This window comes from Saimiri boliviensis, chromosome 18 (assembly GCF_048565385.1).
Source record: "Saimiri boliviensis isolate mSaiBol1 chromosome 18, mSaiBol1.pri, whole genome shotgun sequence".
Classification (NCBI taxonomy): Eukaryota; Metazoa; Chordata; class Mammalia; order Primates; family Cebidae; genus Saimiri; species Saimiri boliviensis.
In genome coordinates this window covers 12,883,991-12,899,751 of record NC_133466.1, presented here as the reverse complement: position 1 = coordinate 12,899,751, position 15,761 = coordinate 12,883,991, and the positions used below count along the sequence as shown (strand labels likewise).

The 15,761-nt window shown below is 39.2% G+C and overlaps 1 protein-coding gene across 20 annotated transcripts in view; it reads right to left on the bottom strand.

Moving 5' to 3' along the window:
• Positions 1-5,164: 5,164 nt before the first annotated feature.
• SYNJ1 (synaptojanin 1) overlaps positions 5,165-15,761 on the bottom strand; it is an 88,743-nt gene continuing 78,146 nt past the window's right edge. For 12 of the 20 annotated variants that reach the window (XM_003927661.3, XM_074389332.1, XM_074389335.1 and 9 more), the window contains 2 exons: positions 15,286-15,503; positions 5,165-8,220 (listed from right to left, as the gene is read on the bottom strand). In XM_003927661.3, the coding sequence (XP_003927710.1) occupies positions 7,408-8,220; positions 15,286-15,503 (1,031 nt within the window). In that variant the 3' untranslated portion in view covers positions 5,165-7,407. Of the gene's footprint in view, positions 8,221-11,342; positions 11,370-15,285; positions 15,504-15,761 lie in introns of those variants that run through there. The other 8 variants (XM_003927662.3, XM_074389347.1, XM_010338322.3 and 5 more) reach the window with 4 other exon arrangements.

Below are 15,761 nucleotides of genomic sequence, written 5' to 3'. Positions count from 1 at the left end.
CTACTAGGGAGCCTGAGGTAGGAGAATCGCTTGAATCCGGGAGGCGGAGGTTGCAGTGAGCCGAGATCGTGCCACAACACTGGGCGACAGAGTGAGGCTGTGTCTCAAAAATAATAAATAAACAAACGGACAATACAAATGCAAACACAGGTCTAAAGAAAACTAAACAGGTTGATGGACTTCTTAGATTGGATGGTCAGGGAATGCCTTAAGGGGTGCTAATTTGCAGTCCTTAGAACGACAGGGTGGTGCAAGGCCTGTACTCGTTAGTTATCTCGTGGTTCTTGGAGGGGAGCAGTGCTGAATACATATTGATTTGACTGTTACAAGCCCTGCTACTACTACCTGTTCCTTAAGCTTTGGAACTTTGGTCTTTTTGGTTGAAACTGCATCCTGGGGAGTGTGTTGGGGAGGGGGTGTGTGGGGAGAAAGTGTATGACCATAGTCCCGGAAATGCTCAAAGCCAATCCGGGCTTCATAGGAAGATTGCTAGACTGATAGTGGATAGAAGGGGGATGGAGCCTTGGGAGAGGGGAAGATTGTTATTATTTCTAGTACTGTTGAGGCAGGGATCACCCAAATCCTCGAACAGGCATCTACTGGTCTGATTGGCAAATGTCTATCTCCCCAGAGGGAGAAATGGGCTGCTATGTTTTCTTAGCTCCTGCCTGTCAGCCATAAGGTCATGCCCTTTCTCCTGAATCGAATTCTGTACTCGTCAACTTCTTAAAATTTTACAGTATAGCCTTTCTGATAGAGAGCTATGTTCACAAACTTAGATATTTTACAAGGTCCTCAATGTAATTTTTAATAATATTGAGAAATGTAGATAATTGTTGCATAAGAACCCATCTACTGACCATCCAGTTTTGGTTTTGTCTTTTTGTTTTTTGTTTTTTTAAAGATGGGTTTTCACAATGTTGGTCAGGCTGGTCTTGAACTCCTGACCTCAGGTGATTCGCCTGTCTTGGCCTCCAAGTGCTTGAATTACAGGCATAAGCCACCACGCCCGGCCAGTTTTGTTTAAATATGTAGCTTAGTAATCATCTAGTGATTATTAAAATCACCACAGATCAAGCCCGTGCAGTATCTTTAAATTTGTCAGCCCTGGTATTTGTTGTCCTCATAACATAACTATTATAACTGCATTGTTCAGCATTTTCTTTTTCTTTTCTTTCTTTTTTTTTTTTTTTTTTGACAGAGTCACTCTTGTAGCCCAGGCTGGAGTGCAGTGGCATGATCTTGACTCACTGCAACCTCCACCTTCTGGGTTCAGGCAGCTCTTCTGCCTCAGCCTCCTAAGTAGCTGGAATTACAGGCACTCACTACCACACTAACTTTTGTACTTTTAGTAGAGACGGGGTTTTGCTATGTTGGCCAGGATGGTCTCAAACTCCTGACCTCAGGTGATCTGCCTGCCTCGGCCTCCCAAAGCGCTGGGATTCCAGGCGTGAGCCACCATGCCTGACCCTGTTCAGCATTTTCTTAAGGCCCTTTTCTTATACAGGTCATGTCTTAAAAATCTGTGGTTAGCTCTTTCTTGGTGTGGTTTCAGCAATCATAAATCATTCGAAGCCTGTTGTCTTGCCCTCAGGCACCCAAGTGAGTTCTGATTCTGAAGACCAAGATGACACCTGGTGTGGTCTTGTGAGTTGACTAGTTTTCTCTTACTATATTAGGTGCTGTTGCCTTTTTAGATGAAGAGCATCTTATGACCACTTGTATCTGTTAAGCAATCTGTCATGACTGACTTCCCAGTCTGGATCATTTATGAGTCATTCATGATGGCTGCTGGATGTCAGGCAGCCAGAAAGGAACAGTGCAAAGTTTACTCTGTTGATTGCTTTTTTGTTATTTTTTTAGGTCCTAACACACTACAGATACAGTTAAAGCCCCAACATCTCTCTCTCTAATCCCATTCTCTTCTTCCCCTTCTCCAGAGGTAAAGTGCTATTCTGAATTTGGTGTTTATCATTTCCATTGCATGTTTTTTTATACCATTAACACATGCATGTACCCCTAAAAATATATCCTCATGTATTTTAAATTTTATGTTAATGGTGTCTTCTTATTTTGTAACTTGCTTTATGACTACACAGTGAGATTTTCTGCTATGTTGTTTTCACTGTCAACTATTCCACTGTATGGCTCTGCCACTCCATTCCCCTGTGGACGTTTATTTCTGGTTTTCATCGTTGTAAACAATGACTCTCATGCTCCACAGGTCCTAGTTTCTCTAGAAGTCGGATTTCCTGTTGATAGGGTAGATGAATTTTACCTGACGTTATTAAATTGCTCTTTCAAGCTGATGTGCCAGTTTACCCTTTCTTTATTTTTTTTGAGACAGAGTCTCACTCTGTCACCAGGCTAGAGTGCAGTGGCACGATCTCGGATCACTGCAACCTCTGCCTTCCGGGTTCAAGTGATTCTCCTGCCTCAGCCTCCCAAGTAGCTGGGACTATAGGCACACACCAACACACCCAGATAATTTTTGTATTTTTAGTAGAGACAGGGTTTCACCACGTTGGCCAGGATGGTCTCAATCTCTTGACCTTGTGATCCACCCACCTCAGCCTCCCAAAGGGCTGGGATTATAGGCATGTGCCACTGCCCCCAGCCCAGTTTACCCTCACCAACCATGGAAGCGTTCCCCTCACTCCATATAATTGGTAATGCTTGATATGGTCATACTTATTTTTCTAACATTAATAAATTGATGTTTTGATATATACATCAGTTTTTGTGAGTTTGCTTATCACATGTCTATCACCCTTGCTGTAGTTTCTGGCCCTGCAGAGCCCAGAATCTCACTGTGGGTGATGTAAAAAGGATGAAAACTAAGCTACAGACTGGAGAAGTATCTGCAAACCATATATCAACAAAAGATGAGTAGAATCTAGAATATATAAATAATTCTCAAAACTCAACAGTAAAAACAAAATCCATTTAGAAAATGGGCAAAATACCACAGACAGAGACTTCACTGAATATAAGATGGCAAATAAGCACTTGAAAAGATCTTCAGGCCAGGCATGGTGGCTCAAGCTTGTAATCCCAGCACTTTGAGAGGCTGAGGTGACCAGATCACCTGAGGTCAGGAGTTTGAGACCAGCCTGGCCAAAATGGTGAAACCCATCTCTACCAAAAACACAAAAAAATTAGCTGGGTGTGGTGGCAGATGCCTGTTATCACAGCTACTTGGGAGGCTGAGGCAGGAGAATCGCTGGAACCCAGGAGGCAAAGGTTGCAGTGAACCAAGATTGTGCCACTGTACTCCAGCCTTGTCGACACAGCACAACTCCATCTTAAAAAAACAGAACAAAAAACAAGAAAAGATCTTCATCATTAGCTATTAGGGAAATGTAAATTAAAACCACAATGAAATATCCCCTACTATAATGGCTAAAATAAAAAATAGTGACAACAGCAAATGAGGACAAGAATATGGAGAAGCTGCGTTACGCAGGCATTGCTGATGGGAATGTAAAACGGTAGGCACTCTGGAAAAGTTTCAGATTTTAAACAACTGAAGCATGCCATTACCCTATGATCAAGCAAATGCAATCCTGGGCTTTTATCCCAGAGATATGAAAACTTATGTTCACAGCAGCTCTGCTTGTAATAGCCCACAAACTGGAAACAACCCCGGGGTCCTTCAGTGGACGAATGGTTAAATAACAGTACATCCATACCGTGGAATACTACTCGGCAATAAAAAGGAACAACAGATAGTACACGCAACCTAGATGAATATCCAGAGAATTATGCTGAGTGAAAAAAGCCAAGCCCAAAAGATTATATGCATACCACAGTTCAATTTACATAGCATTATTGAAGTAAGAAGATTATAGATGTGGAGATCAGATTAGTGGTTGCCAGAGGATAAGGGCAGGGGAAAAGAAAATGGGATGAAAGGGCAGTGGGAAAAGGGCAACCTGAGGGCTCCTTATGGTGATGGAAATGGTCTGTATCATTAGTGTCTTGGTCATGCTCTGGTACTGTGGTTTTTGCAAGATACGACTTCTGGGGGCAAGTGGGTAAAGGGGTACATGGCATGGGATCTCTGTATTATAACTCTGTATTAACCTAGAAGTTATCTTAAAATATTTTTAAGCCAATAATTCTGTAAGTTCTTAATAAAAGTTAATGAACACAAACTAAGAAGGTAAGAATTTCAAATATCAATCAGGACTGAAAAAGGCAGTACTAGTCTTGGCCTTTTTATTTTTTATTTTTTTGAGATAGGAGCTTGGTCCATCACCCCGGCTAGACTGTGGTAGTGTGATCATAGCTCACTCATTGCAGCCTTGATCTCCTGGGCTCAGGTGATGCCCTCCCTCAGCATTCTGAGTAGCTGGGACTACAGGCATGCATCATCATGCCCAGGGAATTCATTTTTACCAGAGATGAGGTCTGTGTTGCCCAGGCTGGTCTCGGACTCCTGGGCTCGAGCAGTCCTCCCGCCTGAGCCTCCTAAAGCGCTGGGAGTACAGGCATGAGCCCTTTCCCCTTGCCTCGCCTTGCCTCTTAATCTGGGCCTTTTCAGGCAGTCCCTTTTTCGGTCTGGTTATTCGTGTCCCAGTTCCTCGTTGCTTCTGCCTTGGGTAAGAAGAAATATCACCATTTATGTCATGTGTTATTTTCAAGTCGGCATGATTTTGAATGAGGGCCTCTCATCAAATAAGTACATGAACTTTTTTTTTTTTTTGAGATGGAGTCTTGCTCTGTCCCCCAGGCTGGAGTGCAGTGGCACAATCTCAGCTCACTGCCACCTCCACCTCCTGGGTTCAAGCGATTCTTCTGCCTTTGCCTCCTGAGTAGCTGGGATTACAGGCCTGAGCCACTGTGCCCGGCTAATTTTTTTTTTGTATTTTTAGTAGAGACGGGGTTTCACCCATGTTGGCTAGGCAAGGCATGGAGTTTTAATAATGATTAGTAATCTCAGAAAATTTTTCTTCCTACTTTTAGGGGAAGCACTATCTTGAGAAACGAAAATAAGATATTGAATTAAAATACCTGATTTGGCAAGAAAGGTTAAGCTTATTTTCTTTTTTTTTGGGGGGGGGGAGGTTAAGCTTATTTTCTTTGAATGTCACTAAACTTGTCTATGTGTAAAGTACAAGGAAAATGGCTGAGAAAAATTCTTCCCTTTTGAGCAAAGAAGTCGGCATGGTAAAGACAGATATTTATTTCATATGACAGCACATTTCACAGGATATGTACAGAATGTCTGTGTACCATTGACTTTAATACTGTATTTCTATAAAGTTTATAGTTATAAATATTGTATGCCACATAAGCAATAAAATTCTTACATATAAACAGCAATCTACTATAGAACAGAGTTCACAAAGAGATCCTTAGTGTCTAACTTCTGCTCTGCTTTAAACAGAACTAGTAAATATTTAATAATACACAGAATAATGGCAAGTTATTTGCAGCATACCTTTAACTTTCATAATTTTGTGCATTTTCAGCAACTTGCCAAGTATAATTTTCCTGATAAAGGCTGGGCTGCTGATATGTATATTTTAGACAGTAGTTTATATTCAATAGGAAACACTGCTCACAGAACTGCAATTTGCACTAGTGAAGTTCACCTAAAAATGAATTATTTTGCTAATGGAGAGCAAATACCATATGCACTAGTCACATGGATGTTAAAGCCACAGTTTCAACAAGTTAATTCACATTTTGAAGCACACTGCTTATAGTAATACTGCCTTTGAAAAGACACTACTGCTGAAATGATTAGAACCTCCAAAAAGCACAATATAAAACTCACAAGAGTTATTTCTAACAGCAAACCCTGGCTGTTAGCAGAGAGGATTACTTCTATAAATATAGTATTTTGATAACATTTGAGCATTTAGAAAAATGCTTTTTTTCTAATAGATTTGCTTTATGTTGTAAGTGCAGTGCAGTTTGCTGTGCTTTGAACATTTTACGTATTTGTAGCCATGAATGCTATTTTTTTGATATTCCCTCAGTGTACATCTTTAAAGGTTAAGTGTGGACATAGGAATTTAGGTGGACATATACAACTCTTTATATAAAAGGAACGTTAATATAAGTATGTCTTAATGGGTAAAGATGATTGTAACTTAAACTGACAAAGAAACAACTATTGCTCAGGAGTTTTCTGATTGGTTTACTTAATGATATCAAAATACTACATTCTGTAAAAATTCTGTATACTTCATAAAGTTAACAAAAGCAGGATCAGTTGCATATTGGCAGTGCAGGAGACGAAATCCACAGCTAATTTGAGGTATAGCCTCTAAAAACTTAAAGCAGCATCACAGATGTGTTATGTAGCCTCTTACGAGGGAGGGGGGATAGCACACACTGGGTATAACCCCAATTCAAAGCACTCGGGGGATGGCTGCTTTCCCTGCTAAAAAGTTCCAGAGCAAAAGCAGCAAAAAGAAAATATGGGAGGGATATGAGCAACGTATACTTGAACGTAGGCAGAGAAGAGAGTATGGTTAGCTCTAATATTTCTCACTGAACTTGGTGGTATGTACTTTCCCTCCATATAAGGCCATAGTGCTTTTTTGGAAGTGCTAGAATATCCGTCTACTTGACGGTGACCACAAAATAGGATGTTTCCGGCTGCAAGAACCTCCTCCTGGCAAAAAGCATATAAAGGTGCTGAAGTGGAAAGTAACATGGCTGTATGTATCTGAAGGGGTTGGCTGTGGAATGGTAGAAAATTCTGATTCTGTGGTGAGATTATTCTAGACTTGAAAAAAAATAATGAAAGGTCCAAATTACATTCGCAGCCGTCTTTTTGGTGATGTGATATTGAAAAAGGAACTTTGTTGGAATTTTTAGGTATAATTTGGTCCAAGTTATATTCTAGAAATTAAACTATGAATTGTAAAAATATGTAAATGTATATAGAAGTACATGTGTTTCTATGTATTATGTATGTACACATACGTATACTTTTTTTTAAGCAATGCCTTTCAAAACTCTGTTCACTGTAACCTTGGCAGCTCTTTGGTAAATCCTCATAGATACCAATTGTCAACAAGTATGAGAGGGCTGGTGGAAATGTCAGCTGAAAATTGGGTGGGCTTTTTGAGATTCTTCAGAAGAGTGACCAAAAAAATTTCTGAATAAGGATTGTTTTCTAAAGTATTTTTAAGCACTTCTTATGGCTACTGCTGTCTTCTATTCATCCAAAGAGAAATACATCAAAACTCCAGTTAACAATGTGAAGGGTTTTTCCTTATTTCCAATATACACATATTCCAACTCTGTACACATCAAATAGTGGTGTTTTGTGAAGATATCAGTGCACTTAACAATGACTTATTGCACATAATGAAATACTAATGCCCAATTCTCTTGGCTCTACCCTGCCAAAAGCAAATACCCACTGTCTTCCATCGTTTGGTGTTATCTTTCTGTAAAGTCCAGTGTGGGTGATGCCTTAGAGGCCAAGGTAGTGAAAGGATCTACGGGAGGGCTGGTGTCAGGTGGGAGCAGAGGGACGGGAGGTGGAGGAGGTCTTCTTGATGGCAACACACAAAAAGAGACATTTGTACCTTTATTCCAGTCATCATTCAATGTCAGGTTGGAGCCAGAAAATGAACTTGGCTGATTACCTAGTAAGTCTGAACAAGCTGACTCTGACTTCCCTTTCACACCAGAGTCCTCTTCTTCCTCGAACGTTACCCATCCTTTTGGGTTGCTAATTTTTAATGTAGACTGGCCCTGTAGATCCAAACTGTCCATAAACCCGTCAAGTGAAGATGAAGCCTTGCTTTTGCTATGACCAAGAGGCTGAAGAGAAGGGAAAGGACTGATAGTAACGGGCTCTTCTTTGGAGAACCATGAAGTTGCCTCTGATTCTTGAGACTCAGCTCTAAATGGGTTTCCAGGAGCAGCAGTACTGTCACTGAAAGGATTTGTCCTGATCAAGCCAGTAATAAATGGATTTGGAGAACTTCGCATATTTTCCTGGGATTGACTCCGAGCTGGAATTGGAGGCATTGTTGGCATGCAACTTACAGAACGCAAAGTATTAACATTACTTTGTGTTGCAGAAGGCAACTGAATCAACCTCTGTGGATCTGGGGTTGGAACAGGTGATGTTTGAACAGATAGCTGAGCCTTTGATACAGCAAGCAGATTAAATGACAGATCTTCAAATGGGTCGATCTTTAATGGTGATTCTAGTGTGACACCAGGGATTCCATTTGTTTTTACCTGTAAAAGAAAGAAAGCACTGAAAAATCAGTTTATATTTACTCTTAATACCCCCTATTCTTCCTGTCTCAGTTACTCTTCCCATTTTAGGGGCAAGCAATAAATTTAGAAACTAAAAAGTAGCTTTGTGTAGTTTGTTACTCCGGTGGTTTAAATAAGATGAAACAGCTAAAATCTTTAAAAACTTCTTTCTAAATAAATCCTTTCTAATTAAATCCCTCAAAATCAGATACAGCTTATTTCATTCATGCAAGGTTTGAAAATGGTAAGGAGAATTGTACCGAATTAACACATTTGTTCATGCCCAGTTCTATCACATTTCAGCATGAATTTAAATCCATACTTAGAACTTACGCTAAATCTATGAACTTCCAACACCCGTCTACGATGATGATGTGGTTTCATTGTTCTTTTAAGTATGTTTTTATTTCAAATTAATGTTACCATGGAAATTCAATTTTATAGATTAATTCTATTAGCATATTTTATTCATAGGATGAAGACTGCATCTTTCCCTCTTCTACTTGGCAAAATAAATTTTGAGAGTTCTTTGCCTTTTTTTTTTTTTTTTGAGAGTACGTCTCACGCTGTCACCCAGGCCAGAGAGTAATGGCACAATTTTGGCTCACTGCAAGCTCCACCTCCCAGGTTCAAGTGATTCTTGTGCCTCAGCCTCCTAAGTGTCTGGCACTACAGGTATGTGCCACCACACCCGGATAATTTTTTGTATTTTAGTAGAGATGGGGTTTCACCATGTTGCCCAGGCTGGTCTCGAACTCCTGAGCTCAGGAATCTACCTGCCTCAGTCTCCCAAAGTGCTAGGATTACAGCTGTGAGCCATTGCGCCCAGCACAGTTGACTTTTAATGTAAGCTCTCCTTTGTGGAATAAACTGAGTAATGTGAGGCTGGGCACAGAGGCTCACGCCTGTAATCCCTGCACTTTGGGAGGCCAAGGTGGGTGGATCACCTGAGGTCACAAGTTCGAGACCAGCCTGGCCAACATGATGAAACCCTGTCTCTACTAAAAATACAAAAAATTAGCTGGGCATGGTGGCGTGCACCTATCATCCAAGGCTGAGGCAGGAGAATCGCTTGAACCTGGGAGGCAGAGGTTGCAGTGAGCTGAGATTACGACACTGCACTCCAGCCTGGGCAAAAAGAGCAAAACTCTGTCTCAAAAAACAAAACAAAATTTAAAAAAACGGAATAATGTGGCAACTTTTCATAAAAAATTGACCCTCCTGTCTTGTAAAAATGTTCCAGAACAGATATCCTATTAGTGACCAAATACAACCGCTGCTTAAAACCAGAGAAAAAAAAATACCCCATTTTCTTTTCTTTCTTTTTTTTTTTTAACCAGTACATGTCTACAACCACAGTAAAGACGTGCCTAGAGTAGTGCCTGGTCCTTTCTGTGTGCCGGAGTTGGCTGTGAACTGTTACCAGTAGGAAGAGTGCTTGGAATTCCTTCATGGCCACCACAAGTTTGCACTCTTGCCCTAAATTCCTTGGTCCCTAGTCCATAAAGAAGCTGGCTGGAGTGGAGCATAACCAAGGGACTGAACACAGCCAACTGATTGGATGAAGGGAAAGAACTATGATCCTGGCCTCGTGAACAAATTAGCTCATCAGGCACTCATCATTAATTTTCAAAAAATATATATACAATTCTTAAAACTAGGGTTCAATGTCCATTACGTATATAATAGGGTTAAGTGTTTTAAACTAGGGTTTTAAGAATTATATGCTTAACACTTATGCTAACTCAAGAAAACTTCAGGGTTGGATAGGACAGGGCAAAAAGATTTCAGTTCAAGACTGGCAAATAAAATGAGTACTGCCCAAAAGGAATCTGGATAGCTGTTAAAGCAAAATAACTATACTTTCATGAAATATATTGGAAAAAAAAAGAGCAGCGGTCCCAATACAATGTAACTGCACAATATGAAACACTTAGTTACTGCGTAAGAGTGGGAAGGCTGTTCACTTGGATGAGGAAATGGTGTGGATGACTTTGCCAGTGAGTAACCTTCAAGTATCTCTTTTATTCAACTCTCCTAGAAAATGCTTTATAACTGGTTGAGAAAGTATATTTTTCTTCAAACTTAGTATGATGAATTTGTACAAAATTAGAGACAAAACATGTCACAGACTTTAAGCTGTATTCTAAATGTCTTAGGTAAGTAGACCTATATATGGAAATGTTCTTAAAAGGAAATTTATGTAGACATTATAAAATTAACTCTATATTACCAAAAATCTTTGGACTATAGTTATTATAAAATGGAAATATTGAGTCAAAATTCTCCTATGGCAGATAGAACCATCCACAATACAGACATTATAGGAAAGGAGAATTTCGTGTTCTGCCAGCTTAGAATAGAAGTCACCTGCTGCATAAATGCTATACATTTAAATATCTTTATTTTCATATATAAGAAAATTTTTATTTCAAAATAAGTTATTAGACAGAATCAGGATCATTTTCCCCAATCAGACTTGAAATTACAATGACAGCCACATCGCCATTCATAACATTAGAATTAATTTGTAATCTAAGCAGGATGTGTGATGACAATATTCAAACTGGTGCTGTTTTTACAGAGAAGGGTGTTGGAAGGACCTTTAAATAATCTTGTTATAATGTTACTTTCATCTTTCTAAACCATCAATTTTTCCTTGCCAATAACAATCTTGCTACTAAAACTGTTTAAAAAAATATTTTCCCCAAATAGTTTTTCCTAAAAAAAAAAAATACTGAAGTTTGTGTTTATGTAATTACATAAAAGCCATTGTTAAAACCAAGAACGAATCTGGTTTTGCCAAATGGGCTTTCATATACCTAAATCTTACTTTCTTGGAGTTAACACTTTTTAGTTTTGTTAATTTTCATTTAAAAAATGAAGCAAAAAGTGGTAAAGCATTAGCAAGAACAACTAAATGGTTCCTAAATCCAAAATACTAAGAAAAAGAAAAAGCAGGTTTTATGGTATGATAAAATTTATTAATGTGGACAGGTGGTTTTAAAAATGGGTGAAACTTTAGATGTATGAAGGAGAGATTCATACATCTAATGTGTTGAGACGGATGAAAACACATGTAAGATTGATAAACAGTCAGGTACCTGTTACCCTGATGGTTGCTCCTGCTTTGAGAAAGGAAACAGACATCAAAGGAGAGTTAGGAGGACAATCCGAGATCAACCAGCAACCCTAACAATTCAGTCAACAAAATACTTTCTGTTCTAAGTTACATACAGAATCCAAGAGCAGCACTATGTGCAGGTTATAACACAAGTTCAAAAAGACAATTTTAATTCCTTTCGTAATTTTTTTGAATTAGGGTCCAGACTTTAGTTTTACCTGTGGTTGATGACTAACCAGTTCAGTTTTGTTATTTCAAAAATAATACTCCAAATGATTTCAGAGTTCTAAAATATTTTATGCAACCTGTTACGGACTGAATATTTGTGGTGCTCTCCCCTCTCAAATTCATATGTTGATTCTGTAAGCCCCAGTGCAATGGTATTTGGAGGTGGGGCCACTGGGAGGTAATTACGAGTTAGATGAGGTCATGAAGGTGGGACCCTATGATGGGATTAGTGTCCTTATGAGAAGAGACCCCAGAGAGCTTGTGCAAGGGTGTGTGCATGCTTTCATTCCAGGCACCACATGCACTGAGGCCGGGTGAACACACAGTGAGAAGGTGGCTGTCAGCAAGCCACAAAAAGTGCCCTCAACCAGAACTCAACCATGCTGGCACCCTGATCTCGGACTTCGAGCCTCCAAAACTGTGAGAAAAAAAATTTCTGTTGTGTAAGTCACCCAGTCTATGGTATTTCCTATATCAACCCAAGCAGACTAAGATACAGCCTTAGGATAGCCTAGGGTATCACTATTAGAGAAAATGTACAAAATGGTACACAACTATTTTGCAAAAAGACTACCCCACTGAAAATTAGTATTCATTTTAACAAAATGGTCAGGATCTAGCTTGTTTTATCTTACTCAAATTTTATGAAGGATGATACTTTTAATATTATTAATTCACTTCATAACGTTTAGTTGGAAGGTACAAGAAACTTTTATCTCACAAGAAACTTGGAGTTTGGTTCCTTTACTTGAAGCTACATTTCCTTATTTCTGGCTCTTAGCTGATAAAGATGACTAAGGTGCTGGAAGTCAGACAGATAAATGAGGATTTTTTATACTTTGTAAAGCATGTATGACGTGTTATCTAATCACTTGAATTAAATGACTCTCTTCTACATAAAATTATAAAATCAAAGAATATTCAAATAATAAAAAGTAAAATTGGGTCATATACATTTTTATGTTTTAAATACTTTGTAGATTTGGAACAGGATAAGTAAAGACTTGTAAAAATTACAAATGTTCAATTCTAAAACTATTCCATGTGATTAAAAAATACCAAATTTGTCATATTTAAAAATCTCACCATCAGGTATGAAAATCTTACATATTTTTCAACTTAAAGCTATTTCCCATAATTTTAAAATTTTTCTATTATTTTTAAAATAGGCATTATTTTATGGTTCAAAATTCAAAAGGTACAAAAGGGTAAAAAGACTCCTCCTCACCTCCCTCCAGACCACCCAGCATTAGGCATTCCTTGGAGGAAACCGTAACTGCTTTGTGATCCCTCACAATGACAGTCTGCATGTAAACAAGACCCTCACCCTCCAAGAAAGGAAAGTGTGTCTGTGTATCTAATAGTAAGAAGTTTGGTGGGGCACACACAGAGCATGTGCTGTCAGCCACCAAACTGCTATACTCACTTCAAGGAAAAACAAATCAAAACAATGGAAAGTTTTCTCAGAAAGTCATGTGTCTTAAGATGATTATATAATGATGACTACAATCTCACCGGACAGTGTGCACTTCCTGAAGTTTTTCAGAGTACTTTATCTACTTTCATATTGTCTAAGGATACTTAAACCATCAGAGAGTTTCAGTTATTATGGCACACATCTACAATGAGATGGATACCCTAAAACAGTCATAAAAGCTCAGAGTGGCTAGCTGAAAAAGTTTTTTGCCATCCAATTACATTTTATTTATTATTATTTGAGATGGAGTCTCATTCTGTTGGCAGGCTGAAGTGCAGTGGCATGATCTTGGTTCACTGCAACCTCCCCCTCCTGGGTTCAAGCGATTCTCCTGCCTCAGCCTCCTGAGTAGCTGGGATTACAGGAGCATGCCACCATGCCTGGCTAATTTTTGTATTTTTGGTAGAGATGGGGTGTCACCATTTTGATCAGGCTGGTTTCAAACTCCTGATCTCGTGATTCGCAAGCCTTGGCCTCCCAAAGTGCTGGGATTACAGGCATGAGCCATCACATCTGGCCCCAATTACATTTTTTAAAATACAATATTATATATACATTACAAGAAAATAAGAAAAATTCATGATTCACTAAAAATGGATTGGCAGAAAAAAATATATTCTTTGAAGGAGTTCTACCATTATTATATATTTTCAGCATCCTCACTTTTCTTTTCTTTTCTTTTCTTTTTTTTTGAGACGGAGTTTTGCTCTTGTTACCCAGCAGTCTGGAGTGCAATGGCATGGTCTTGGCTCACCGCAACCTCTGCCTCCTGGGTTCAGGCAATTCTCCTGCCTCAGCCTCCCGAGTAGCTGGGATTACAGGCACGCGCCACCATGCCCAGCTAATGTTTCGTATTTTTAGTAGAGACGGGGTTTCACCATGTTGACCAGGATGGTCTCGATCTCTTGACCTCGTGATCCACCTGCCTTGGCCTCCCAAAGTGCTGGGATTACAGGCGTGAGCCACTGCGCCCGGCCCACTTTTTTTTTTTGAGATGGAGTCTCGCTCTGTCACCCAGGCTAGAGTACAGCAGTGCAATCTCAGCTCACTAAAACTTCCACCTCCTGGGTTCAAGCAATTCTGTCTCAGCCTCCGGAGTAGCTGGGACTACAGGCGATGCCACCACGCCTGGCTAATTTTTGTATTTTTAGTAGCGATGGGGTTTCACTATATTGGTCAGGGTGGTCTTGAATTCCTGACTTCAGGTGATCCACCCACCTCAGCCTCTCAAAGTGCTGAGATTACAGGTGTAAGTCACCACGCCTGGCCTTCATCCTTAATTTTCTAAACTAAAAAACATGTAAAATGCTTTTTGGTATTAACCATTAAGAGAACATTTCCTTCAACTTTTACACATGTGACTTAAGAAATGCTAACTACTAACATTATTCATATTACAGTGAGTCATATTTACTTTAATATCTGTTTTTACCCTATAGATACTTAAGAAACTCTTTACTCTGCCAACTAGCTGGACATACCCATATATCTGTAAAAATAAATGTAAACTATTACTTATAAATGTGCTCAAGGGACATTGCCAATATGTATTATTTCTGTATTTCAGATCTTTCCAAAGTATAAAAGAAGATTATTTATTTATTTATTTATTTATTTATTTATTTATTATTTTTGGAGGGACACGGTCTCACTGTGTCACCAGGCTGGAGTACACAGGATGATCATGGCTCACTGCAGCCTTGACCTCCTGGGTGCAAGCAATCCTCCCACCTCAGCCTCTTAAGTAGCCATGGCATAACACCTGGATAGTTCTTTAAATTATTTCTAGAGACAAGGTCTCACTATGTAGCCCAGGCAGGTCTTAAACTCCCAGGCTCAAGTGATCTGCCCACCTCAGCCTCCCAAAGTGTTAGGGTTCTAACAGGTGTGAGCCACCACATCTGGCCAAAAAGCAGACTTTTAAACCTCCACACACTTCTTTGGCCTTGATGTTCTTTTCCAGTTAAGATTTTATACACAGCTAGACAACAAAAAATATACTTATTAAGTAGAGATTGCATTTTAACAATTTTACTGGTAATATTTAAAATGGGTATGTTCAAATTATTTAATTCATATAAATAACAATTTGAACATACCTGTTTTAAAATTAATTACATTTTAATAATTTGAATAGGTAATAATTAAAATAGGTATGTTCAAAGACGAAACCATACGCATCGAAGATAATACTCTGTGTAACAATGAGACTTACTTGTGGTTGTGAGGAAGCTTCTGAAGGCAAGCTATGAGATGACCTGCTTCGAGGTGGTGGTTGGGGTGGGGTTTCCAAATTTGCCTGGTGGCCGGACTGAGGCATAGGTGCTGCCATAGGGACAAGGGGCTCCTGCAACCTTTGAGCAGGTGGGGGCAAAGAAGACTGAAGAGGAAAAGCAGCCTGAGGCTTCAGTGGTTCAGGAAGGAAAGTTGAACCTAAAAAACCAGTGGTTGTCAGATGTTAGGTGAATTCAAGAAAACTATGTGGTTTTTTTTTTTTCCTTCTTTAGTAAAATGTTAGGAAAACATTTTAATTATTTAGTTATTTCTTCCCCCAACAAGTAGCCTCATTTCTTGTGGTATAATGAAGGAAGGATATATCTATTTGAATATGTTGTAGAAGGTGGGAGATGACAGAAAGGAAAAGAAAAAAAATAACAAAACCAGTACAGTATTTCTAATACAGTATCTACC